This window comes from Cervus canadensis, chromosome 14 (genome assembly GCF_019320065.1).
Source record: "Cervus canadensis isolate Bull #8, Minnesota chromosome 14, ASM1932006v1, whole genome shotgun sequence".
NCBI classification, from domain to species: Eukaryota; Metazoa; Chordata; class Mammalia; order Artiodactyla; family Cervidae; genus Cervus; species Cervus canadensis.
The window spans coordinates 21,709,578-21,736,407 of NC_057399.1; the positions used below are offsets into that span (position 1 = coordinate 21,709,578).

General features: G+C 36.4%; 1 protein-coding gene across 1 annotated transcript in view; it reads left to right on the plus strand.

Annotated features, from left to right (window-relative positions):
- Nucleotides 1-26,544, plus strand: part of CARNMT1 (carnosine N-methyltransferase 1) — a 41,466-nt gene extending 14,922 nt beyond the window's left edge. Inside the window, 5 exon segments of the mRNA XM_043486673.1 lie at nt 5,678-5,818; nt 6,759-6,937; nt 8,948-9,061; nt 23,180-23,283; nt 23,957-26,544. Coding sequence (XP_043342608.1) covers nt 5,678-5,818; nt 6,759-6,937; nt 8,948-9,061; nt 23,180-23,283; nt 23,957-24,058 — 640 coding nt within the window. The 3' untranslated portion in view covers nt 24,059-26,544.
- The last annotated feature ends 286 nt before the right edge of the window (nt 26,545-26,830 follow it).

Consider the following 26,830-nt stretch of genomic DNA (forward strand, 5'->3'; position numbering starts at 1 on the left):
GAAGCTGACAGACTGACATGTGTATTGGGGCCTGTTTGTAAATTAATGAAATGCTGTTTTAGTTGTGCTGAACGCCAGATACCTCAGTTATTATTATTTCAGAAATTTAGTGCTATGAGTTTATAGTTGCTAAGGAAAGAGAGATTCTTAGGTTCAAGTCCTATTGGAAATGGGAAATCATAACCATGTAGAACCATATTCTTTTATGAATCCTGAAAACTACTGGATTGTAGTTTTTAGATCTTAGTTTCATTAACTCAGTCTATTTTAGAAGAATTTGAAGTGTTATTTTGTTTGTGGGTGGTAAATCTATTGTGTCTTTGCCTCTCAGAATATGTCTAACCCTTCAAGAAGACTTTTAAAACCCTTTAAAGATGGCTTTTTCTACTTAGATTAAAATAAAGAATGTAAGTTATAAAAGAATTATTTTCAGCTGAAAGAAACCATTTTATAAGAGCAAATGAAGATTGCCAAATAATGCAAAGGTAGTTTAGAGGCTGAAAATAGTCTCTTTAATATTTTAAGAGATATTAAGATAAAATAAATAAGATAATTAATAATATCTCTTTAATCCAGAAAGCTCTCTTAGACCAGAGAGACAAATAAATATTTCAGATTTCTTTCTGATCAAGATCCCAAGTGCCTACATTCCAGGATTTCAAGTACTTAAAAATCTTGAAAAACTTTTTTCAAGTATTAAAAAAAAAAAAGTGGAAAAACAATTCAAGACGATAACCTAGTAGAAAAATAGTGTAAATAGTAAACAGAAAAAGAAATATAACATGCTTAATCTCATAAGAAAATGCAAATATAAAAACCATACTAAGATGCCATTTTAATCTACTGCAAGAATTTGAAAATTATATAACTTACTGAAGGTATGAGGAAACATATGTTGCTGGTGGAAAAATAAATTAGTAAAATTTAATGGAGGGCAATTTGGTAACATTGAACAAAATTCAGTTTTGATCCTTGCAATTCAGTTTGAGGAAAGCTTTCTACAGATAAACTCCTGCATATGGAAATTATTTATGCCAAAGATATTAGCTTTAATGTTATATAACAAGATATTGGAAGCAATCTAAATGTCCTTAATTAGCATTATTATTTTGATACATTATTTTATAGTATTAAATGGACTACTTAGTCATAAAACAGATTAAGAAAGCTCTGTGTACTGATTGGGAAAGAAGTTCAAGGTATATTAAGTCAGGAATTGGTAAGCTTTTTCTTAAAGGGCCAGCTAGAAAATATTTTAGGCTTTGTAGGCATTGTGGTCTCTGGCTACTGACTATTTAGCTGTTGTCATGAGAATGTTGCCATAGACAATACATAAATGAATGGGCATGGCTGTGTTCCAATAAAGCCTTTTTACAAATACAGGTGACTGGCTAGTGGGTTATAATTGCTGACCCCTGTATTAAATGACAGAAGCAAAGTGATGAACTGGGCATATAAAGAAAGGTATGAATGAAGCACTGAAAGCGCTAAGGAGTGAGTTAAAGCTTTGCCTGGGATATTTGGGAAAAGAAAGACTTTATAGATAAGGTGATCATTTAAGTTTCTGCAGGTATGTTGGAGCTCTCAAGATTAAGGTGAGAAAGTGTTTTCTGGAATTGATGAGAAGTTGTCTTGGTGATGTACGAAGTTCTTTGTTGGAAGTAGATAACTAAGTTGGGACCATACTTTTGAAGGGACTAGACACAAATTCTGATTTCTAAACCATTTTCTAGTTTGAATAAAGTGTCTCAACATCCATCTCTATTAAACCTTGACATTTTGCCATATTTATTTTAGATCTCTTTGTTGTTGTTTATCAGTTGAAACTGCTCTGCAGACCATACAGAGCACATTCTTCTCTCTTTCTGGAGATAACAACTAGCATAAATTTGTTATTCTAATCTTAGCTTTCTACATTAGCTACATGTTTATATATACATATATGAATAACATATTGTATTCTGTATGTTTTAAAAGATCATATAATGGTTTGTGATGTCATTTCACAATTGTTTTTTGCCCAAAATCATGTGTTTATGAGTTCTCTGTATGGATTAGCAGTGTTCAATAGAAATACATTGCAAGTCACCTGTGTTATTTTAAATTTTCTAGTAGTCACATGAAAAGTGAAACAGGTGAGGTTAATAATATACTTTAATAACCCAGTATATCTAAAACATGTTAACATATGTTACGGTATACAAGATTTTAATGAGATATTTTACATTCCTTTATACTGTCTTTGAATATTGGCATTTATTTTATACATGTAGCACATTTCAATAGAACTAATCATATTTTAAGTATTTAGCAGCCACATGTGGGTGGTGGCTTCCACCGTGTGAACTGTGATTGTAATAGAACCAAACCCTTGAAAGTTGTACCTAACACTTACCACCAGGGGTCAGCCAAGTGTCATCATGCTGACACACCAAGAAAAAGTATTTTGTGTGTTGGAATTTGCTTATTTGCAGGTACTGTGCAAAAATTATTCTGTGTACAATAAAGGAAACTTCTCCCAAGAACAGCATTTACTGACAGTAAAATAGCTGGAGAGCAAAGGCTGGTATAAACATGGCCAACCACGGTGCAGCCATGGCCTCTTCAAACCCACAAGGGCTCTCTGTACTCTTTATTCTTGCTTGTCTGGAAGAGCATTGGAAGTTTCCCACTATTATCAGAGGTGTTACATTTGTAGTAAATATATTGCTTATCCATCAATTCAGTTCAATAGCTCAGTTGTGTCCGACTCTGCGACCCCATGGACTGCAGCACACCAGGCTTCCCTGTCCGTCACCAACTCCCAGACCCTACTCAAATTCATGTGCATTGAGTCGGTGATGCCATCCAAACATCTCATCCTCTGTTGTCCCCTTCTCCTCCCGCCTTCAATCTTTCCCTGCATCACTGGAGGAGGGAATGACAAACCACTTCAGTATTCTTGCCTTGAGAATCCCATGAACAGTATGAAAAGGCAAAAAAGATTGCTCATCCATAGTCCAGCCTAATAACTACATACACTTGTTTACGTGCCAGTTTTTTGCTAAGAATCTCAAGCAGGCAACACTTGATTACTGAGGCACATATTAATTATATGGCTCCTGGTTTTCTAAGTTTAAAGTCAGCTCACCGAAAAGGTCTAAACTTAAATTTACATTTCTCTTATTTTCATAGAAAATGCCCTAGACTTCATAAAGACTCAGTTGAAAATGCCTTTTAGAAAGCCTTTGTTTTATATACATTGTGATTAGAGACTTTTTCTTGTATGCTGTTAATGTCCCTTATATGAAGACCCAATAGAAAAAAAAAATTCTAAGAGCAAAGGTTTGGCAAAAAATTCTCCCATTCATTGCTTGATTCTTGATCAGTTTTTCAGTTCTTAGTTTGTTTTATGTGTTTCCTTTAGTATGTCTACTGAAATCTTTTTTTTCTTAATACAAATAATTGGTAGATCTATAGTAATCTCTATTAACTCTTAAGGTAAGGCTTGCTATATTCTTTATTCTATGGCTTTAGGACAGCCTTTCAATAGCAGTTCTATATAGAAACTTTCTGCCACAAGGTAGGAATAGAATTCTAAAGCTTGATTAGTTCAGGAGTACTTAATAATAGCTGTCAAAAAGCTAACTTTTTTTTTTTTTTTAAAGCTAACTTTAAGTGAATAAAATATTAGTACTGTTATTAATACAACTTTCCTTTAAATTAAGGTTGGCATGATTTCTAATTTCTGCATGGTAGTCTTTTACTTTCTTAGAAATTGATTATTATTGATTATTTGGATAAAGATTTAAATATTCTATGAATTTACTTCCAGATCCTTTATATTTTCTGTTGTATTACCTTGATTTTTTTAAAAAAATTGCTGAACAGAGCCACTTGGGGAAAATGCATGTTTTTGATTGGACAAATAGAAACTGAGAAAAGATAAGAGGTAGTTCTAGAGAGTAAATGTTTTGCTGGGTCTAGAAAGGCGTAGAAGATGATGATGAGTCCTTTATACAAGGGCCAGCATGGTGTCCTACAGATAGGAGGTTTTTAAAATCTAGTGTTAAAAATATGTGTGTAAAAAATATGTGTTAAAAATATGTTAGATAACCCATATAGGTAGGCGTGAACCAAATGAGATGTTCCCATTTTCTTTATTAAAAATCAAAGTGTTCATACACATGGACATATTGTATATAATATGGAATGAAAAGGCAACATTTTATTTTATCTTAGTGAAAACTTTTATAAGGCACCTTGGTTTTAGTTTGCCCATGTCAAGTATTAAAGAATATCTTACTAATCACAACAAGCCTATTTGTCAGAAATCATTTTTTAACAAATTTCAATGTATGCCTTATTGTATATATAAAATTCAGCTGTGAAACAGGCTAAATAGACTTCTTTGAGGTTTTTATACAAATATATGTTCCATATATATCTAAGATTGAAAGACCCTAGACAAATCCTCTTGTTACTATATTTGTAGACTGAATTTTGAAAAGCCCCATAGTTCTGTTCGTTTGTTTTCTTTTTCTTTCTTTTTTTTTTTTTTTTCGTTCGTTTGTTTTCAAAGTGGGGAATGCTAAAGGTTATCATATGAGCTGCTAGTAAAAAGTCCTGTTGCTGTTTTGGAGCACATCAAACTTAAAGACCATACAGTTTAAAGATAAAGAAGTGTTCATGGGAGTAGATTTGGAAACTGGATTTGTTTTATGAGCTAAATTTGGGGAATACAGACAGTAGTGAAATTCCCTTTTCATTGACGTGATAACAGCTGATTATATACTTTTTTCTTTGGTTTTCCACAAGAATACCATTTTAGTTTCCTTAAGATTATATTGAGCCAGAAGTCCTGAAAGGTCTTTGCTTTGCTAAGGCTTTTTGGTGATCTGAAAGTAGAATGGCAGATGTAATAGCAAAGGAAATTTGTGATGGTAAGGTCATGGTAGTAAGTGGAGAACAGTTTGGTTGCAAACCTATGGCATGGTGTGATGTCTTTGCCATTATGTATGTTCAATTAGTGAAGAAGGAAATGGCAACCCACTCTAGTATTCTTGCCTGGGAAATCTCATGGACAGAGGAGCCTGGCGGGCTGCAGATCATGGGGTTGCAGAGAGTTGGACACAACTGAGCAACTTAACCACAACAACAGCAGTGCTCAATTAGAAAGCAGTTCCCTATCTTCCTTATAAGAATATCCCAGCTCCAAATTCTTCTGCCAACTGAAATATATCAGATTTTAAAGAGAGACCTGACACATTAAAATCTGCTTGTACTTGATTTGGCTATATAAACCATTGTATTAGAAACAGAATTTAGAAATAAAGTTTTGTTTTTACTGTTTCATTTGCTGAAATAATTGTGTTCAGTTTCTTTGTATGTACAGAGATTCCTTTGGAATGATTTGTCTTTCCAAGACAGGTGATAGCTAGGCGTATCTTCATTATTTTTCTTCTGAAAAATAATACTTTGGGGATAAAACCCTAGTCTGCTAACATTTGATAATTCCTTATATGCTTATTTCTCATTGATATTTAGAAGTATTTCTCAAATTTAAGAAGTTAGAGCATTGAGTGAGCTTATTCTTATTAAATATCTTAAGTTTTTAATTGTTAATATGGATTTTGTCTTTTTTTTTCCTGCCCTTTCCTTTGAGGAGTTTGGACATAATTGCCTTATTTCATTTCAGGGATCCTTCTAAAGTAAATATTCTGGTACCTGGTGCTGGACTAGGAAGACTGGCCTGGGAAATAGCTATGCTAGGTTATGCTTGTCAAGGAAATGAATGGAGTTTTTTTATGCTTTTTTCTTCCAACTTTGTACTCAACAGGTATTTAATTTACTTTTTGCTAGAAACAGTAATTTCTCAGAATCGGATTGACTTACCCTATTTTTGAAAAATTCTGAATTTGAAGAGAAGTGCATAGTGTCTAATTATGGTATATATCATAAGTGTTTCTTGTATCGAAATTAAATTGCTTATACAGTTACTACTTTAATTAGTTGCCTAGTTAACAGAATGTTGAACAGGATGGGTAAGGGATGTTTTAAAAAGTGATTGGGTATTCATGAAACTGAAATGATTTCTCTGCAGAATTTAGGGCTGAGTATTGTCCAGGAAGGAGTGTTTTCTTATTGTTCCTTAAGCTTGTTCAGCCCTTTGTTTCTTTAGTGGGATAAGATTTTAATGTGGTGATCACATTTTTTTTACTTAATCAAATTCTCATAAAATGACTCCACATAACTGAGTTGGAAAGATTTCTCAGAACTTCTGTGGCCTCATTTATAAAGTAGTGGAAAATAGTCTTTAAATCCAGAAGAGGTATGTTAGAGAAAAAATAAATAGCTGCCTTGTTTAAACAATATGTTGTCTTGGTAGCAGTGTGAGTTAGAAGTTAGTGAAAAGGTAAAAAGGAGAGTGTTACAAAAAAATTAAAATAATTAGGTAACAAAACATACCATTTTTTGAAAAAAAAATAGACTGTTTTTCACTTGGGCTCAAGTTTTAACAGTATGTGTTTAAAAATTTGAATGAACAGCACATTTGCATATCTGAATTTACCTTAATTTTGTTTCTGTCTTTTAATCCATGATTGGTTACTCATCTACATGCATATGTGGAGTTTCAGATAATTGGGTAGAGTATAGTGGTAACCCTTTTTTTAGTTATATAAGTAAATCTTCAATCAGATTATAAATTTTGGTATTTAAAGTAGATTTTCTTGGTAAAATATTTAGTTAACACTGAATTTTATGCTCATATTTTACAGATGTTCTGAAATTAATAAATATAAGCTTTATCCCTGGATTCATCAGTTTAGCAATAACCGGAGGTCAGCTGATCAGATTCGACCCATCTTTTTCCCTGATGTTGACCCCCACAGTCTTCCTCCCGGTTCTAACTTTTCTATGACAGCAGGAGATTTTCAGGAGATATACTCAGAGTGCAGTAAGTCCAAAGCAAGCATTTTAAAAATCACATCCTTTATTCTAAATTTAATGAGCTAATTTTGTACTGAGCCAAAGTTGTTATTCATTTTGATGGTAGAATTTAAGGTATAGTTCAGTGACAGTTTATCAATAGAATATTTTCAGAGTTATCTATAAGACAGTCATGGGAACTATAAAGAAATATGGGATCTGCAGTTGAGAAATTTAGACTCTGTTGGGTCTATTAATATAAGACAACATGGACAGTGACTTGAAGAATAGGGAGGAATGGCATTCAGAGGTACAAAGATATGAATGAGTAGGTAATTAGGGATGATGGAATGGCCTGGCTACAAGGAAAAAGGACTTTGTGGGATTTAATGGGCGATGAGGCTAGAGAAGTAGGTTGGTTCCAGAGTGTGGAGGCCCTTTACAATCAGACTGTGAAGTTTGGACTTGAGCCTGGCAAAAGGTAGAAGAAATTTGAGCTGGTCATTAGAGAAAGGGAGATGTTAATGGGGAAAGAGGAGAGAGACTTGTCAATAAAAAGAAAAAAAGAAGGCTGAGGGGTGAGCAAGTTTGTTTGTTTAACAGGTATTTGTTGAGCACCTGCTAAGTAGGAGGTACATTCCAGGTCCTGCAGAGACAGCAATGAGGAAAACAAAGGTCCTGTTCACAGGGAACCCGTATTCTAGTTTGGAGAGAGGCAATAACAAATTAATATTGTGAGGAAGAAAAATAAGGCAGGTAAAGGGGATAATGATTGGCTGGGGAGGGTCTGCTGTTTTATATGGAATTACCAAGAAGGTCTTTCTTAGGGGGGACTTAAAAATTGAGCAGAGAACCTTGTAAGACTGAAGAGGCAAGTCATTCAGATATATGGGGGAAAGGGTTGCAGACAGAGGAAACGCAAAGGAAGGAGGATTCCGGGGTGTGACGGATACTTGCTCTGCTCAAGAAGAGCTAGAGGATCAGTTTGGCTGTGATGTGAGCAGTGGGCGGGTGATGGGAGGTGAGGTTAGAGAGGGTTTGGTGAGACAAACTTGTAGGCCATAGCTAAGACTTCAAATTGTCCTCAAAGCGGAACGGGAGGCCTTGGAGAGATGCGAGCAGCAGAGTAACGAGGTAGTGAAGTGACTGTTTTTCCCTGAATGCCGGCACTGGGAGCTCCTGCGCTGAAGGTACAAGGCGAGACGTGGTGTTAGCATAAGTCAGGGAGCAGGGTCTCAAAACAGAAGTGAGATAATGAAAAACATTGCTTTGGCAAGTAAAAATGACTTTCTTCTGGAGCACGGTTTGAAAGAGGAGCTGGGGAAGGTGACCCCCGGTTGGATGAAGGGCCTTATCTGTACAGACCGCCACTTTCAGCGCAGTCTCTTCTGTCTCTGTGCCAAGCCACGGCCTCCAGCTCCAGAAGGCAGACGGTTCTCTGTTGGCTTTTCACCCTCTGCTGCTGACTGTCCCATCCCCCCTTTTAACTGGCATTTCCCCCAAGTACTGGTGGACGCTTGTGTATTTTGATACCATTCATTTCTCACGTGGCAACAGATGCATTCAGTCTTTTTTGAAACCTTCCAGAATTGGTAGTTAACACTGGTTTAAATCACAACTTAAAATGACTGTTACTTTCATTGCAACTGGTTTTATTTTTAAATTTAAAAAAATCTTTAATTCTTAAAATTTTTATTAGAGTCATCATAACTGATTTAAATAAAGCTAGAAATTGAAAAGATTATAAATAAAACTCATAAATATTATTTGGTGAAGATATAGTGATATAGGTTATCAAAAATGATTTCCAAATTGGTTACGTTATCAAATTAGCAATAAAAGCTTTTATGAATGACGGCGTATTTTGTAAATGATTATTTGGTTGCCTAGATTATAGTATTTGATTGGAAGGGTTTAGCTTCTATACCTCTGCAGTTAAATATTCATATCTGTAAAGAGGTAACTGGTTCATTTATAGAATTCATGAAAAGAAAGGCAAAATAGCATAACATGTAGTAATTTGATTTTCCTTAAATAGATACCTGGGACTGTATTGCTACCTGTTTCTTCATAGACACAGCTCACAATGTAATTGATTATATTGATACAATATGGAAAATACTCAAGCCAGGTGGAATTTGGATAAATCTAGGTAAGTTCCTCAGTATTTATTAGAACTTCTACATTAATCTGAGTACTTATAGCTGTCCTGCATTTGGTAACTTCACACATAGTACTAAATATTCACGAAAGTTGTCATTATGTTTTACGTTCGGTTTTTTTCATAATATATTTTTAATTGGAGGATAATTTGCTATATAATACCGTGTTGGTTTCTGCCATACCTCAACATGAATCAGCCGTATGTCACATATGCCCCCTTCCTCCTGAACCTGTCTTCCATCTCCCAGCCCATTCCACCCCTCTCTGTTGTCACAGAGCACCAGGTTTGAGTTTCCTTCATCGTACAGCAAATTGTCACTGGCTATCCACCGTACATGTGGCAATGTATATTTTTCCATGCTACTCTTAATTCGTCCCACCCTCTCCCTCTTCCACTGAGTCCACAGGTCTGCTCATTATGTCTGTGTCTCCACTGCAGCCCTGCAAATAGGTTCATCAGTACTGTCTTTCCAGACTCCATGTACATGCGTTAATATACAGTATTTGTTTTCCTCTTTCTGACATACTTCACTCTGTATAACAGGCTCTAGGTTCATTTACTTCATCAGAATTTACTCTGCATTTTTTTTATGGCTGAGTAATATTCCATTATATATGTACCACAACTTCTTTATCCATTCATCTGTCAGTGGACATCTAGGTTGCCTCCATGTCCTAGCTCTTATAAACAGTGCTGCAGTGAGCATTGGGGTACATGTGTCTTTTCCAATGATGGTTTTGGAACCATGGTGAGATTGTTGCATTGTATGATATTTTTATTCCTCGCTTTTTTAAGGAATCTCCCTACGGTTCTCTATAATAGCCGTATCAATTTATATCCCACCAACAGTGCAGGCATTTCTCCAAAGAAGACGTAGAGATGGCTAATAAACACGTTAAAAGATGCTCAACATCACTCATTATTAGAAATGCAAATCAAAACTACAATGAAGTATCACTTCACACTGGTCAGAATGGCCATCACCAAAATATCTACAAACAATAAATGCTGGAAAGGGTGTGGAGAAAAGGGAACTCTCTTGCAATGTTGTACGTGTTTTAAAACCTTCATAGTTTACTTTACACTGCATTCTAGTTAGTGGTGCAGTTCCTCCAATCATAGCTAGTCCCTCCAAAAGCAGTGGAACCCCCAAAAGGTGTGTATCCATACTAGGTCAGTCTCATAGCAGCCATAATTTCAAAGAGGTGGTGGTGGTTTAGTTACTAAGTCGTGTCCAACTCTTGCGAGCCCATGGACTGTAGCCCACCAGGCTCCTCTGTCCATGGGATTCTCCAGGCAAAAATACTAGAGTGGGTTGCCATTTCCTTCTCCAGGGGATCTTCCTGACTCCGCAATTGAACCTAGGTCTCCTGCATTGCAAGCAGATTCTTTACTGACTGAGCTACAGGGAAGCCCAAAGAGGTACTAATTATTAATTCAATGATAATCATCCCCTCATCTTCCCAATTCTCCACTCCATGGAGAAACAGCACTTCTGTTCAGGAGAGTGGTCTTTTAAAATTTCTGTAATGAAACATTGAAGGGGAAGCACTTAATCTCTCCCATGAAATCCTCCTCCCTGGTGTATATATGTATGGGGAAAGAGGAGGTATGATAACTTATGTATCTCCTTTAAATTTAAGAAAGAGTAGAAATATAACTTCATTTATGCAAAAACCTTTTTACTGCATCTTATTGCTAGTTGCTAGAAATCAAATGATGAGTATCACATGGTCCTTTCCATCCGAAGCCTAAGGGAAATTGCCCATTTTATCCTGTTCCTTTAAAATAAAGGGGAAATAATGATAATTAAGGTAAATGTACTTTTCTTTTTTTAGTAAGATAGATAATCCTTATTAAGAAAGAGTATATACATAAAAGTCGAGTAAATACATAAAATTCAAGTAAATATTGAGTTCTTGGTCTTGAGTATTTGTGTAGTTCTGTTGGTAGGTTCTGTCACTTGCTCTCTTTAATGATTTAGCTTACCAGAGATGTAGTCAGTAGGTCTAAGCCTCCAGGTCATAGTAGGTCTTTTCCAAACTTCTTTTTAGAAGTCCATAGGACAGATGAGAGCAGCGTAATATATAGCCATGATATGAAGCAAGTATCTCAAACTTATGAGTCTTCCTTAAAAGAGAAGTACTCCTTTTCTGAAGGAATGACTAAAAGATAGCATTGCCAACTGGGTATTTGCTTCCTTGTGGTTAGGCATAATGTTGGCCACTTACAAAATATCTGTGTAGTCTCAGAACAACCATATGTTGAAATGGGGTTTACTATATAGTTGAAGAAACTGAATCTTGGGTTAAGTAACTAGCAGAAAAGTTGTGGAGCTTATATATGGCAGATGGGCTGACAGCCCAGATCCAACCCCTTGACTGCCTAATCAGCTACCTCTGCAGGCTTGCACTGGGTCAGTCTATAACTTACCTTTATTCTGACTGTGTGTTTCTGTGTCTAAAATTTTTCATACCAGTTATTGAGTTATGTAAGGTTCTGTGTATTTCCAGACCATTTGACTTAACTTTCATAGAAACAATTTTTCTTTTTGAATGTTTATTGGTTTATTAATATGTTACTAAGTTCTATAACAACAACAGTTACAACCGCCTGGAGCAAATACATGTGGCCCTTGGTAAGTAAACTGTTCGATAAGACTAGATGTGCTGAGGTGTGGCCTGTGGTCTGTCATTGACATCACAGTTAATGCAGCATGTTTGTTAACATGAGATCAGTTAAGAAGAGGGCTTCCACTCTTCTTACCAGGGAGTTTCTCTTATGCTCCAAGCCAGGGTGTCCAACTTGGATGCACCACAGATGCTTCCTGATGCATGTGCCTGGAGGAAATGATGCCCATGCTTCCCCTTTGCCTTTTGTGTTCCATCATCTACTCAGATTTCCCCAACCAGAAAACTGGCATAGGCGTTTAACCTTTCTTCTCCATGTGCATCTAGTCAGTCTATAAGTTTTACCTCCTAAAACTCATTAATAGCTCTTATATCTCTTTATAATCCAGGGTTTCTCAACCACTGTACTTGTAAAGTTATCTTCAACGCTTTACCCTCCTTTCAGTTCTCCATTTACCACCAGAGTGGTCTTCCCAATGTGCAAATCTATTCTTATCAGATCTCTCCTGCATGACAGTCTAGCTTTGTTGGTAACCTAAACCCTTCTGGGCGTGTACAGGGCCCTTTGTGATCTCTCTTCTGTCTTGTCTCCCAGCTTCATGTTTTTGTTTTGTTTTTGCTGCCCTTCCTTGTCCTTACCTCAGGCACTAGTCTTCTGACCTAGAAAGCCCTTTCTGTTTCCTCTCGATTTTCATTTGGCTCTTCCCTATGTGCTCTTTAACACTGCTCAGAAGATCCTTTCAGATTGGGTTAAATATTATGTTATTTCTCTTTTATATTCTCACAAGTCTGTCAGCATTTAATGCATTGTGGTGTAGTCACTCATCATTTTGTTTCCCCTACTAGTTTCTAAGTTTTACAAGGGCAGGAATCTAGTGCTTCTTCCTCACTTGGAGTTAACTGTTATGTGTATAAATGGATGTATTGTTTTAGAATTTGAAATAAGGATCAGAGTAAGATGCCACAGAAGACTGGCTGCTAAGAGACATGATGATAAAATGGCATTTACATTGGTAAATTCATAACATTCCTGTGTTTTGAGCTTCAGTCATGTGGACTTGGAAAATTAGTTTCATCTGTAAACTGAGAATGTGTCCCCAGCCCCTTGGGGCTCTAACTTTATGCAGATGACACCACCCTTATGGCAGAAAGTGAAGAGGAACTAAAGAGCCTCTTGATGAAAGTGAAAGAGGAGAGTGAAAAAGTTGGCTTAAAGCTCAGAAAACTAAGATCAGGGCATCCAGTCCCATCACTTCACGGCAAATAGATGGGGAAATAGTGGAAACAGTGACAGACTTTATTTTTGGGGGCTTCAAAATCATTGCAGATGGCGACTGTAGCCATGAAATTAAAAGACGCTTACTCCTTGGAAGAAAAGTTATGACAGACCTAGACAACATATTATAAAGCAAAGACATTACTTGGCCAACAAAGGTCCATCTAGTCAAGGCTGTGGTCTTTCCAGTAGTCATGTATGGACGTGAGAGTTGGACTGTGAAGAAAGCTGAGCGCCAAAGAATTGATGCTTTTGAACTGTGGTGTTGGAGAAGACTCTTGAGAGTCCCTTGGACTGCAAGGAGATCCAACCAGTCCATCCTAAAGGAAATCAGTCCTGAATATTCATGGGAAGGGCTGATGCTAAAGCTGAAACTCGAATACTTGGGCCACCTGATGTGAAGAACTGACTCATTTGAAAGACCCTGATGCTGGGAAAGATTGAAGGTAGGAGAAGGGGACGGACAGAGGATGAGATGGTTGGATGGTATCACTGACTCAATGGACATGAGTTTGTATAAACTCTGGGAGTTGGTGATGGACAGGGAGGCCTGGTATGCTGCGGTTCATGGGGTCGCAAAGAGTTGGATGCAACTGAACTGATGCTTATATAGACCAGAATATCAGTATATTCATATGTAATGAGAAATGTGCCCACTAGCCATTCTGGAATACTAAAAAGTTATGTTGGAAGTTAAATTATAATGAAAAATTTGCCATAGTGTATGAAATTAGAGTTGGGAATATTATTAACTTATAAAATGCTCTGAGGGGTATTTAAGGTACTCACTTGAATGTTTTGCAGGTTTGGGAAAACTAGTGAGCTTTTCAAGGGAACTGTTATGTATGCATATATCCTTTGGGAAAGGCTCTGATTTGGCAAAATGCAGAAAAATGCCTATGCATCCTGTTTTTCATGGTGACTAGTACCCCTTAAATGCATCTATATGTAATTTAGTTTTAAAAGTGGGGGTGAAGGAGTGTGTGTGTGTGTGTGTGTGTCTGTGTGTACACTCATGCCCTGATACATAGTTGGAAAGTGGAAGGCAGGCAGTTACCAAAGTGAATCTACCTTCATCTGGAAGAATTAACAAGTTAAAAGTACCAAAGGGGATCTTTGTAATGTGTAATGAGAAATGGAGCCTATCAGAGTTTAGAGCACTGTAAAGCTACAGAATTTTTAAAAACATGAGAGATTGCCTATAAAAGGTAGATGATTGGACACATTGGACACATACATTAGTTCCTCATTGAGATCATGTTAACAGTTTATAAAAAGTTATAAACATGGATAAAGAATGGCAGGATGTCATCAGGGGACAAAAGAATGTAACAATATTTTAGAAGATGGAGTAGGTGGATAAGTTTTGCAAAGAAACCAATGTGAATACAGTCAGTTGGCCTGGAATAACCATGGAAAATGAGGCACCAAATGAAACAAACATAAATTGAAAGTCTATATGTAGGGAATAGCTGACCTCTTATGTAACCAAGACACCCACCTTATGCCCATTTCCAGACCATGCTTAGCCAGGAGACCAGAAATTTAATTCACTGGAAAAACTGAATGGAAAAGGAGCAGAATTTATGAAAGCATGGCCTAATAAAAGAGTGAGGATGAAATGCAGGACAGAAAAGAAGAGGATTAATTAAAAGTCCGCATTGGAAAATGATTGGACAGTGACCGCCAGTCATCCTACTTCTACCTGCAACATCTCCCTACCCTGCCTATAAAGCTTTTTGCTGGGATTTGGGTACCGGCTATCTGTTTTGCACGGATGCAAGCCATGTTTATTTAAGTGGGCATATTAATATAGTTACAGAGCTTTTAGTAATTGTATGGTGGATCTTTTTTTCTTTTTTTCCAGTTTTATTTATTTTCTTTATTGTATTGGTTTTGCCACACATTGACATGAATCCAACATTGAGTGTACATGTGTTCCCCATCCTGAATCCCTCACCCACGTTCCTCCCCATCCCATCCCTTTGGGTCATCCCAGTACACCAGCCCTGAGCACCCTATATCATGCATCGAACCTGGACTGGCAATTTGTTTCACATATCATAATTTACATGTTTCAATACTTAAATCCTTTCTGTATCTTTATGTTTTAGATGTATCTCTTATATACAGCATATAGTTAAATTTTGCTTCCCTGGTGGCTCAGCTGGTAAAGAATCCACCTGCAATGAGGGAGACCTCAGTTCAATCCCTGGGTTGGGGAAGATCCCCTGGAGAAGGGAATGGCTACCCACTCCAGTATTCTGACCTGGAAAACTCCATGGACTGTATAGTCCACGGGGTTGCAAAGAGTTTTACACATCTGAGCAACTTCCACTTCACTTCATCTAGTCTAATAATCACTGTCTCTTAACTGGAACTTTTAGAACCTTAAGGATATAAATGATTTAAATAAATGTATCCCAGATTCAACAAAATGGGATCTCCTTCAAGCTGGCTCCTATGTCCTTTTGACATATCCCTGCCATTGTCTGAGCATCTCCTTTCTGGCATAACTAGGTATTCTGGGCTCATCTTCCACTTCTTCTGCCTGAGATCAGCCAGTTTTTCCAAGGATTTCTGGTTCCATTTAATGGGGAATGGTATGTAGAGACGAAATTCTGGGTTCTCCCACCATCATGGTGTTGCTTCTAGGCCTTTTTATAAGTATATGTATGTATCCTTCTATGTCCATAAATGAGGTCATGTTTACAGACTGTGAGTTTACGCTGATACTTCTAGTTCTATAGCAACTCTAGGTATGGAGTGCAAAGTTGGCATATAGCTTTCAGCACATTTAAGATGTCATTCCAGCAGTTTCTGTTTTTGCTGTTTAGAATTCAGCTATTTTAATTGTTGCTTCTTTGAGTAATCAGGTTTGTTTTTTAAGATTTTCACTTTGTAGTTTTTTTCAGGCTCAATATTATATGCAGGTATGAATTATTCTTTTTAAAAACTATACAGTTTGTTGGGCTACCTGAGTCTGTAAATTTTTTCATCAGTTCTGAAAAATCTTAGCTTAAAACAGGTCGCCACTTGCCAATATGAGACAAGCATAACATCAACATAAATAATAACAGTTATTATTTCTTTGTATACCTCCTCTCCCACATTCTTTTTCTCTTCTTCTGGAAATGCAGTCAGATGTACTCTCTACCTTCTCACTCACAAAGCTTTCACTTTGCTTTACTTGCTATTTTTTTTTCTTGTGTTGGTCTCTCTGTCCTGCGTTCTAGGTAATTTTTTCTGACCTATCTTCTTCCCATTCACAATTTTTTTCTTTCACTGTGTCTAATATCTATTTTATTTCCATTTGGTGGGGACTTTGTGTGTGTGTGTGGGGAGGTTACTTTTGTTATTTTGTTTGTTTGGTTTTAGTCGGCTTTGTCATTTAAGAATGTGCTGTTCTCTGCATGTATTTTCTTGATGGTCTTTTACTTCTCTGAAAACACGGAGTGTATTCAGTGCGATAATTGTGACATCTCAGCTGTTTGCAGGTCAGCCTCTGCTTTCTCTTGTTCCTGCTGGTTCTTGGCTATAGTTGTTTGTTTCCCTGGGCTATAAGATGCAAAACTGTACATGTAATATCTCATTCTAATGCATCAAGGAAAGGAGATACTGCAAGGAGATACATTAAGTTTTCAAGTGGTTGTCTGTGTTTATTAGGACTGGACATGGGTTTGATTTTATTTTATGTTATTCAAGTTATGTTAGCTTTCTGTTATTGAGCGTACATTATACTTACAGTCAAGGAAAAAACGTTTCTTTGCTTCTGGTATTTCCATTAAAAAATGTGAAGACAAAATGGATTAAAGACCTAAATGTAAGACCAGAAACTATAAAACTCTTAGAGAAAAACAGAGACAGAACACTCGATGACATTAATCAAAGCAAAATCCTCTATGATCCACCTCCTAGGGTAATGGAAATAAAAACAAAAGTAAACAAGTGGGACCTGATTAAACTTGAAAGCTTTTGCACAGGAAAGGAAACTATAAGCAAGGTGAAAAGACAACCCTAGGAATGGGAGAAAATAATGGCAAATGAAATAACTGACAAAGGATTAATTTCTAAAATATATAAGCAGCTCATATAACTCAATACCAGGAAAACAAACAACCCAGTGAAAGAGTGGGGAAAAGACCTAAACAACATTTCTCCAAAGAAGACATACAGATGGCTAACAAACACATGAAAAGATGCTCAACATCACTCATTATTAGAGAAATGCAAATCAAAACTACAATGAGATATCACCTCACACCAGTCAGAATGGCCATCATCACAAATTCCACAAATAATAAATTCTGGAGAGGGTGTGGAGAAAAGGGAACGCTCTTGCACTGTTGGTGGGGATGTAAACAGATACAGCAACTATGGAAGACAGTATGGGGATTCCTTAAAAAACTAGGAATAAAACCACCATATGACCCAGCAATCCCACTCCTAGGAGTATATTCTGAGGAAACCAGGGTTGAAAAAGACACATGTATCCCACTGTTCATTGAAGCACTATTTACAATAGCTAGAACATGGAAGCAATCTAGATGCCCATTGACAGATGAATGGATAAAGAAGTTGTGGTACATATACACAATGGAATATTACTCAGCCATAAAAAAGAACAATTTGAGTCAGTTCTGATGAGGTGGATGAACCTAGAACCTATCATACAGAGTGAAGTGAGTCAGAAAGAGAAAGATACATATCGTATTCTAACGCACATATACAGAATCTAGAAAAATGGTTCTGAAGAATTTATTTACAGGGCAGCAATGGAGAAAAGACATAGAGAATAGACTTATGGACATCGGGAGAGGGTGAGATGTATGGAAAGAGAAACATGGAAACTTAGTTCAGTTCAGTCACTCATTTGTATCCAACTCTTCGCGACTCCATGAATTGCAGCACGCCAGGCCTCCCTGTCCATCACCAACTCCCAGAGTTGACTCAAACTCATGTCCATCAAGTCAGTGATGCCATCCAGCCATCTCATCCTCTGTCATCCGCTTTCTCCTCCTGGCCCCAATTCCTCCTAGCATCAGGGTCTTTTCCAATGAGTCAACTCTTCGCATGAGGTGGCCAAAGTACTGGAGTTTCAGCTTCAGCATCAGTCCTTCCAGTGAACACCCAGGACTGATCTCCTTTTGGATGGACTGGTTGGATCTCCTTGCAGTCCAAGGGACTCTCAAGAGTCTTCTCCAACACCACAGTTCAAATACATCAATTCTTTGGTGCTCTGCTTTCTTCACAGTCCCAACTCTCACATCCGTACATGACCAATGGAAAAACCATAGCCTTGACTAGACAGACCTTTGTTGGCAAAGTAGTGTCTCTGCTTTTTAATATGCTATATAGGTTGGTCATAACTTTCCTTCCAAGGAGTAAGCGTCTTTTAATTTCATGGCTGCAGTCACCATCTGCAGTGACTTTGGAGCCCCCCAAAAATAAAGTCAGCCATTGTTTCCACTGTTTACCCATCTATTTCCCATGAAGTGATGGGACCAGATGCCATGATCTTAGTTTTCTGAATGTTGAGCTTTAAGCCAACTTTTTCACTCTCCTCTTTTACTTTCATCAAGAGGCTTTTTAGTTCCTCTTCACTTTCTGCCATAAGGGTGGTGTCATCTGCATATCTGAGGTTATTGATGTTTCTCCTGGCAATCTTGATTCCAGCTTGTGCTTCTTCCAGCCCAGCATTCCTCATGATGTACTCTGCATATAAGTTAAATAATCAGGGTGACAATATACAGCCTTGATGTACTCCTTTTCCTATTTGGAATCAGTCTGTTGTTCCATGTCCAGCTCTAACTGTTGCTTCCTGACCTGCATACAGGTTTCTCAAGAGGCAGGTCAGGTGGTCTGGTATTCCCATTTCTTTCAGAATTTTCCACAGTTTATTGTGATCCACATAGTCAAAGCCTTTGGCATAGTCAATAAAGCAGAAATAGATGTTTTTCTGGAACTCTCTTGCTCTTTCGATGATCCAGCAGGTGTTGGCAATTTGATCTCTGGTTCCTCTGCCTTTTCTAAAACCAGCTTGAACATCTGGAAGTTCACGGTTCACGTATTGCTGAAGCCTGGCTTGGAGAATTTTAAGCATTACTTTACTAGTGTGTGAGATGAGTGCAATTGTGCGGTAGTTTGAGCATTCTTTGGGATTGCCTTTCTTTGGAATTGGAATGAAAACTGACCTTTTCCAGTCCTGTGGCCATGGCTGAGTTGGCATATTGAGTGCAGCACTTTCACAGCAGCATCTTTCAGGATTTGAAATAGCTCAACTGGAATTTCATCACCTCCACTAGCTTTGTTCCATAGTAATGCTTTCTAAAGCCTACTTGACTTCACATTCCAGGATGTCTGGCTCTAGGTGAGTGATCTCACCATCGTGATTATCTGGGTCATGAAGATCTTTTTTGTACAGTTCTTCTGTGTATTCTTGTCACCTCTTCTTAGCATCTTCTGCTTCTGTTAGGTCCCTACCATTTCTGTCCTTTACCGTGCCCATCTTGCATGAAATGTTCCCTTGGTATCTCTAATTTTCTTGAAGAGATCTCTAATCTTTCCCATTCTATTGTTTTCCTCTATTTCTTTGCATTGATCACTGAGGAAGGCTTTCTTATCTCTCCTTGTTATTCTCTGGAACTCTGCATTCAAATGGGAATATCTTATCTTTTCTCCTTTGCTTTTTGCTTCTCTTCTTTTCACAGCTATTTGTAAGGCCTCCTCAGACAGCCATTTTGCTTTTTTTGCCTTTGTTTTCCATGGGGATGGTCTTGATCCCTGTCTCCTGTACAGTGTCATGAACCTCTGTCCATCGTTCATCAGGCACTCGATAGATCTAGTCCCTTAAATCTATTTCTCACTTCCACTCTATAATCATAAGGGATTTAATTTAGGTCATATCTGAATGGTCTAGTGGTTTTCCCTACTTTCTTCAATTTAGGTCTGAATTTGGCAGTAAGGAGTTCATGACCTGAGCCACAGTCAGCTCCCAGTCTTGTTTTTGCTGACTGTATGAGCTTCTCCATTTTTGGCTGCAAAGAATATAATCAGTCTGATTTCGGTATTGACCATCTGGTGATGTCCATGTATAGAGTCTTCTCTTGTCATATGTCAAATAGATAGCCAATGGAATTTGCTGTGTGGCTCAGGAAACTCAAACAGGGCTCTGTATCAACCTAGAGGGGTGGGGTGGGGAGGTAGATGGGATGAGGTTCAAAAGGGAGGGGATATATGTATACCTAAGGCTGATTCATGCTGAGGTTTGACAGAAAATGGCAAAATTCTGTAAAGCAATTATCCTTCAATAAAAAATTTTTAAAAATGTGAAGAGACAATGAGAATTGAGAAAATAAAGAACTCCTTCAGGAATGTGACAGTGTTTTATTCATCTTTATATATTCAGTGCCAAGTATTTGCTTGGTGCTTGATAAACATTCCTTTAAAGAATGAGCTGGGGACTTCCTTGGGGGTTCAGTGGTTAAGACTTTGTTCTTCCACTGCAGGGGGCGCAGGTTCATTTCCTGGTTGGTGAACTCACATCTTGCATGACTTGTGGCATGGCCATAAAATAAATTTAACAAATAAAAATTTAAAGATAGTAAAGAATGAGCATAATAAATGTGACAAACTGCTCAGCCTCAAGGAAATGCAGATGAAATTGTGCATGGCCTATTATTTTCCTCTCGCCAAATTAGCAAATACTTAGTTTAATAAAAATAGTGTGTTTTTTCTTTTTTAGATTTTTTGAGGAGGGGTATAGTTGACATATAATAAATTCACTTTTTTAAAATGTATAACTTGAAGTATTTTGGAAGCTGGATAATCATGCAGCCATTACATATATCAAGATAGGGAACATTTCTATCACTCCCCAAAAAAGGTCTCTTCTGACCCTTTGTAGTCAGTTCTCTCATCTTCAGTATCTGGCAGGTAGCGCTCTGTTTTATGTTATTATAGTTCTCCGTTTGCCAGAAAATGATATAAATAGAATCATACAGTAAGTTGCTTTTTGTGTCTGGCATCCTTCACTTAGCATAATGCTTTTGAAATTCATTTCGTTGCATGTACCAGTGGCTTTTTTCTTTTTATTGCTGAGTAGTATTTCATTCTGTTTATTCTTTGACTGGTTGATAGACATTTGGGTTGTTCCCAAATTATTACAGTTATGAATAAAGTTACTATAAACCTTCATGTACAAATCTTTGTGTAGCCACAAGCTTTCATTCCTACTGGTGGAATTGCTGGGTCATATGTGGAACATGCATGTATAACTTTACAACAAACAGCCAACCAGTTTTCCAGTGTGACTGTACCATTGCATTCCCACCCCTTGTTAAGTAAGGTATTAAAACAAGTACTTAATTGCAATTGTGAGTGAAAAGTACTATGTCTCTATTGGGAAGCATTTTGGCAGTCTGAATCAAGTTTAGTAAAAATATTTACTATCTTTGACCTAGAAACTCCACTTCAAGGCATGTCTTTGTAATATCTCTCTGAAATATATGCAGATATGTTTGCTGAAATACCATTTGTAATAGGAGACTGAAAAATACAAAGCAACTGTAATGGCTGTCTTCAGGTGATAAAATTACAGATGATTAACTACATTCAGTGCTATGCTGGGCATTATAGTAGATTAAAAAGAAACGTAAGATATGTTCCTTTGTTCATGTAGCTTGTAATGAAACACACCATGAGTAGAAGTAAAATATGGTCTGAGTCTGTAAGAAGCGTAGGAATGTGTTTATGTAAATGTAATAAAACAGTATTGTTGGAGGTTCTTCAAATAATCGAGAAACAGCATATGCTTTAGTAGTGGAGATACTTGGCAATGAGGCTCTGCATTCTTTAATAAAAGAATGTTTCAAAAGCTTTGGGATGATCTTGGATACAACAGGTGCTCAGTAAATGGTAGCACCTTCCATTTTTACTAGTACTAATAAAACTTAACAGGAACTTAAGTTTGGTGGAGTAGTTTGGTGGGGAATCATTACTGTCTTGAGAAAAGAACACTAATATATAAATTATAGTTATTTTATTCTAGTGGTTTATGTACAGTAAAAAAAAAAGAAAAAGAAAAACCTTTTAACCCTAAGTAAGTATGTTCCACAGAATGGTGAGCAGTTTGGGAACAGCAATTTTGTCTTGTTTGTTGCTTTTATCTCTTATGCTTATTAACACATGGTAAGAGGAGTGGGGTAGGGTGGGGGTGGTGAGTTGGTCTCAGGATTTATAATTAAACCAATGAAAGTAAAGATTGTCTAGTCCCTTAGTATAACTATGGAATGATAATGTTACCTGGATGAAGTGGATAGATTGGGCAAAATGTGAGATTTAAAAGAATGGAATATCTGGATTGAGCCAGATAACAGTTCCTTGGATATCTAGAGTGAGACAACAGTAAAGGGGAATGTCATTTTAAAAAGTTGTAATAAAAAAAAAAAAAAAAAGAAGAAGTTGTAATAGCTGTGGTTAACCTAGCACCTTCTGTATGCATGGTGTGTTATATCACATTAAAGTCATGTTACAGATGGGGAAGAATTAGTTGGTGTTAGAGCTGGAATATTAACTGTGCTTTTAAAAAGCCAGCTCTAGGTGGTCCAGTGATTAAGACTTGGAACATTTGTACTGTGGTGGTCTGGGTTCGATCCCTAGTTGAGGAACTAAGATCCCACAAGCCATGCAGCGCAGCCAAAAAAAAAAAAAGCCTGCTCTAGTATCACCTTTTCCTTCTAGGAAGCCATGCCTATAACTCTCCAACCCCCCTTACCCCCACACTTTTTCCTGCCATCTGGCTTGAAGAACCTTCTCTGTTTTCATGAAATAGTTTGTAACTGCAGTTTTGCATATACTTATGGAATTATAGTTACAGTATACCCTTGCATTTTGGGGACTTGGTATTCTGTGAGTCAGCCACTCCTTCAGGAACTTAGAGTTACCGCTGTAAAGCCCATGATGTGGAGAATCACAGTGCAAGGCTGTTAAAACAAGAGGGACTCACTCCTGTGAATGTAGGACCAGCACTCAAATGGCAAAGTTTTACAGATACTTGTCTTTGGCAAATGTAACAGTTCTTTACTTCTCCCTTTTACATTTCATCCTCTGCCCAACTTATTACTCAACTTGGAGTTCAGTTTAAACAGCTAGTAGTGCATGTTTATATTTAAGTAGTGTCATAATGTCTTTAAATTATAGGTCCTCTGCTGTACCACTTTGAAAATTTGGCGAATGAACTTTCCATAGAATTGAGCTATGAGGATATAAAAAATGTTGTTCTGCAGTATGGATTCCAGTTAGAGGTAAGGATGGAATGAGTACTGTCAACTCTCAGAGCACTCAAACAGGAATGGTGATATCATGGCAGTTACTGGCTTTACTTAACCTCTTTTGTTTTCTAACCCATGAAGTGAAAATAATACTTCTTAGCTTTTAGAATTATAGGGATTTGGGATAATGTGTATGTAAGTGGAAAACTGTCATACCTAGTGTAATCACCTTTCAGTAAGTGGTAGCTGACTTTTATCATAATACTGGCATTTGTAGACAGATCGCAGGTAGATAGGATGGGAGGTCAGGTGTAACAGGGATATTGTTTACTATATGTACTTTTGTACTGTGTGGTCTTCCCTTATGTGATTATAACGTTTCATGATACTTCGACTATTGTTTTAGTTTATTTAGAAGCATTTGATTCATTTAAAAAATAAACAACAGGTTTGTTCTTAAAGATAAAAAGAAGCAATATATTATAGTAATTTTGAGTTCAGGCTCTGGAATTAAGACTTCTTGAGCGTGAATTCCAGTTTCACTGCTTACTGTTAAATGTGACCTGTTGTTTGTAAACTGAGATTACTTACAGTGCCAATCTTAGAGGGTACTTATGTGTAATAAATGAATAATACACAGAGTATGTTTAAAATAGCACTATCGTTGTCGTTTTCATCATCATTATAATTACTGTTTGCATTTCAGGTGGAAAAAGAATCTGTCTTGTCAACGTATACTGTGAATGATCTATCCATGATGAAATACTACTATGAATGTGTTTTGTTTGTGGTGCGTAAACCACAATAACAGTCTCAAGTGATTATCATCAAGAAAAAAGTTTAATATTAAATGCTGAAATAAACAACTCAAAATCAACTATCATAATGACAGGACACAACCTCAAATCAGTGGTGCCTTCTTATTCCTAACAAAATTTAGAAATAGTGTCTATTTTCTTAATATGTCTATCGCTTTTTCAGAAATATACTATGCCATGCATATTTGTACTACACAAGTAAAAATGGAGGAAATGTCTTCAAGTATACTTTTTCCTTGAAGCCCAGAATTATCTTTCAGTAGAAAAAACTTTATTTCCAGTGTCTTCATGAAGCTGTCCGTTAAGTCTGCCATATGAATAACTTATAGTATTGCAATCCATAAAAATCTCCCTTTTTGTTGTTTTGTATGCATCATACATGTTAAGTCTAAGGATCCTCTGTCACTTTCAACATCTGGAATTGGGATTTTGTTTACTTTGAACCTAAGCAATCTATACAGAAAATGCATATCCTTTTATCAAATTATTTTATTTTCTAGCTCAGCTGGACTTATAGTTACAAAATGTTGAATTTATAGGATCAAATTAGCCTTTTGGTCATACTAAGTTGAACACTTTGAAAGCATACTCATCATGGATCACTCTGAAATATATGAGATCTCAGCATTCTAAGTGAGGCACAAAAGTATTTATTAAAGGTACTGCTAGGAAACTGGGAAAATAAGAATAAAATCTGTCCATTTGAAATGTATGATTTCAAACTATAAATGAATACATTTTGTCAGTTAGATGTTTACAATAATGTATTTCCTTTAGATTACCTGAATTACAAAAGCAAGCACTTTTTTTTTTCCGTTAAAACAATTATATACTAGTAAAAACTGTCATGATAGTATTAATGTGGAGAAATTTTCATTATGAAATTTAGGGATAAATTACTGCCCATGGTCTGTGTATTTAATATTCTAAGCAGCAGCCATTAGTATAATTCCAGATTAGTATCCATTTTGTTCCCTGATAGCTATAGCTAAAACAGTATATGCTGCTTTAAATTTCTACCTCTAGCAGATCTTTTTTGGAGGGAGTTTTCCTTTGTATTTTTTAATGTTTATTACCCTGTTTTCCAGTAGCTTGATAAATAGATGACTAATTTAATGTGTTTTAACCTTTTCTTGGAGAAAAGGGAGTAATATTGAATATTTTCATAGTTGGTTGTGATGACATTAAGTGACCTCTGTGGCAATTTTAATTAAATAGACTTAATCTCAGTAATGTGCTGGTAACATAAATGTCATGTTTTCATAGGAAAACTTATTTATAAATCTTTACACTGAAAAAAAAAAAAAAATCTTTACACCTTTATTGTCAGTTAGGTGAGGGGAGTCCTGGTGTGATTTGGCATCTTACCAGTATGATCTTTTCTGCATACACTACAGGAGTGCCTGTGGCCTTTATGTCCATGATGCAATAAAGGATTCCATTAAGTTGATTTGTCAAGTTATAGACACCTGTATGTAACCTACTGAATGTTTCTGAAAAACTATTTCTCTTTATTTTGTGTTCCTGAGTACTTGGCAGATGTTCATTTAGTGGAAATTTTTACCTACCACATGAATGAACTTGAAATTAATTGCAAGGGAAAAACGAACTTATTTTCTTTTAAAGAAACTTAAAAGGAGCATAAATGTTTCTAAAAAGCCATTGAAAGGAATGCATGCCGTTTGTAATTTAGAAATGCTTTTTATTCACTGATAAGTATTCACTTTTTTATAGCTTGTATCCAAACAAACGATTTTGGTTTTCTCATAAAGGGAAAAACAGGTTGAAACCAGTGGGTTGGCATTATTCCTTAAAATTTTTGCTATCAGGTTTTATCCTTTAATAATGTTATTTGTACTTCTAAATTACAGCTTTTAGTTAATTATGAAATCAGTTATTTCATTTGTTTCTTGATTTCTCCATATTATGAACGCTGTTTTTAAAATATACTACACAAATTTGCATCCCTTTTTTTCTCTTAATAGCTTTTGTAGTTAATACATTCTAAACTTGAAAATTGTGGTATCAATCAATAATGGAGGTGTCACTGGAGGATTTAATTTTGTATTATGTGTAGAAATAGCTACTAAAATGTGTAAGCCTTAAAGTTTAAAACATTTTTCTTAAATATACTCAGATTTTTCATTTATTTTCATAAAGTGGGAGGAGATAGGTCATTGTGCTTGCTTTTGTTTCTTTTTTTATTTCCATAATCTGAAGCAGTACAGGCTAGGGTATGTTAATCAAGTGAGCAAGATGAGATATGTAAAATATGAAGAGAAGCTGTATAAATCACAGTATAAAATTACTAAGTTTGGGAACTGTAAAATGTACTGTATTTATATGTAACTCACTCTACAAGTTGCCACAAAGGCTGAATTGGAAGCTTCATGTCTGCATGAAATTTCCTATATTTTTAATGTGTATGATGGACTTAATTTTTCTTGAATATTAAAATCTGACAATTGCTATGAAACTGTATTTGCTTGCTTGTTTCCATCTAACCTGGCATAACCATAGATATGGGAATTTTAATTAATTGAGAACAATGTATTTGGACCCTGGAATTAGCCTTTTATATGCTTCTAGAAAGTCATTATGATTAGTTGAACTCTGAGTATGCTAGGCCTTGTACTAATTAAACTTGGTCTTTGGTTTTGTTATATAATCAAACAAGAATTGAAGAAGATGCCAGCACCAGCGATTAGTGTGACGAGCGCTGAACTGGCACTTAGATACTCTCCTGAGTTATTATTTGTGAT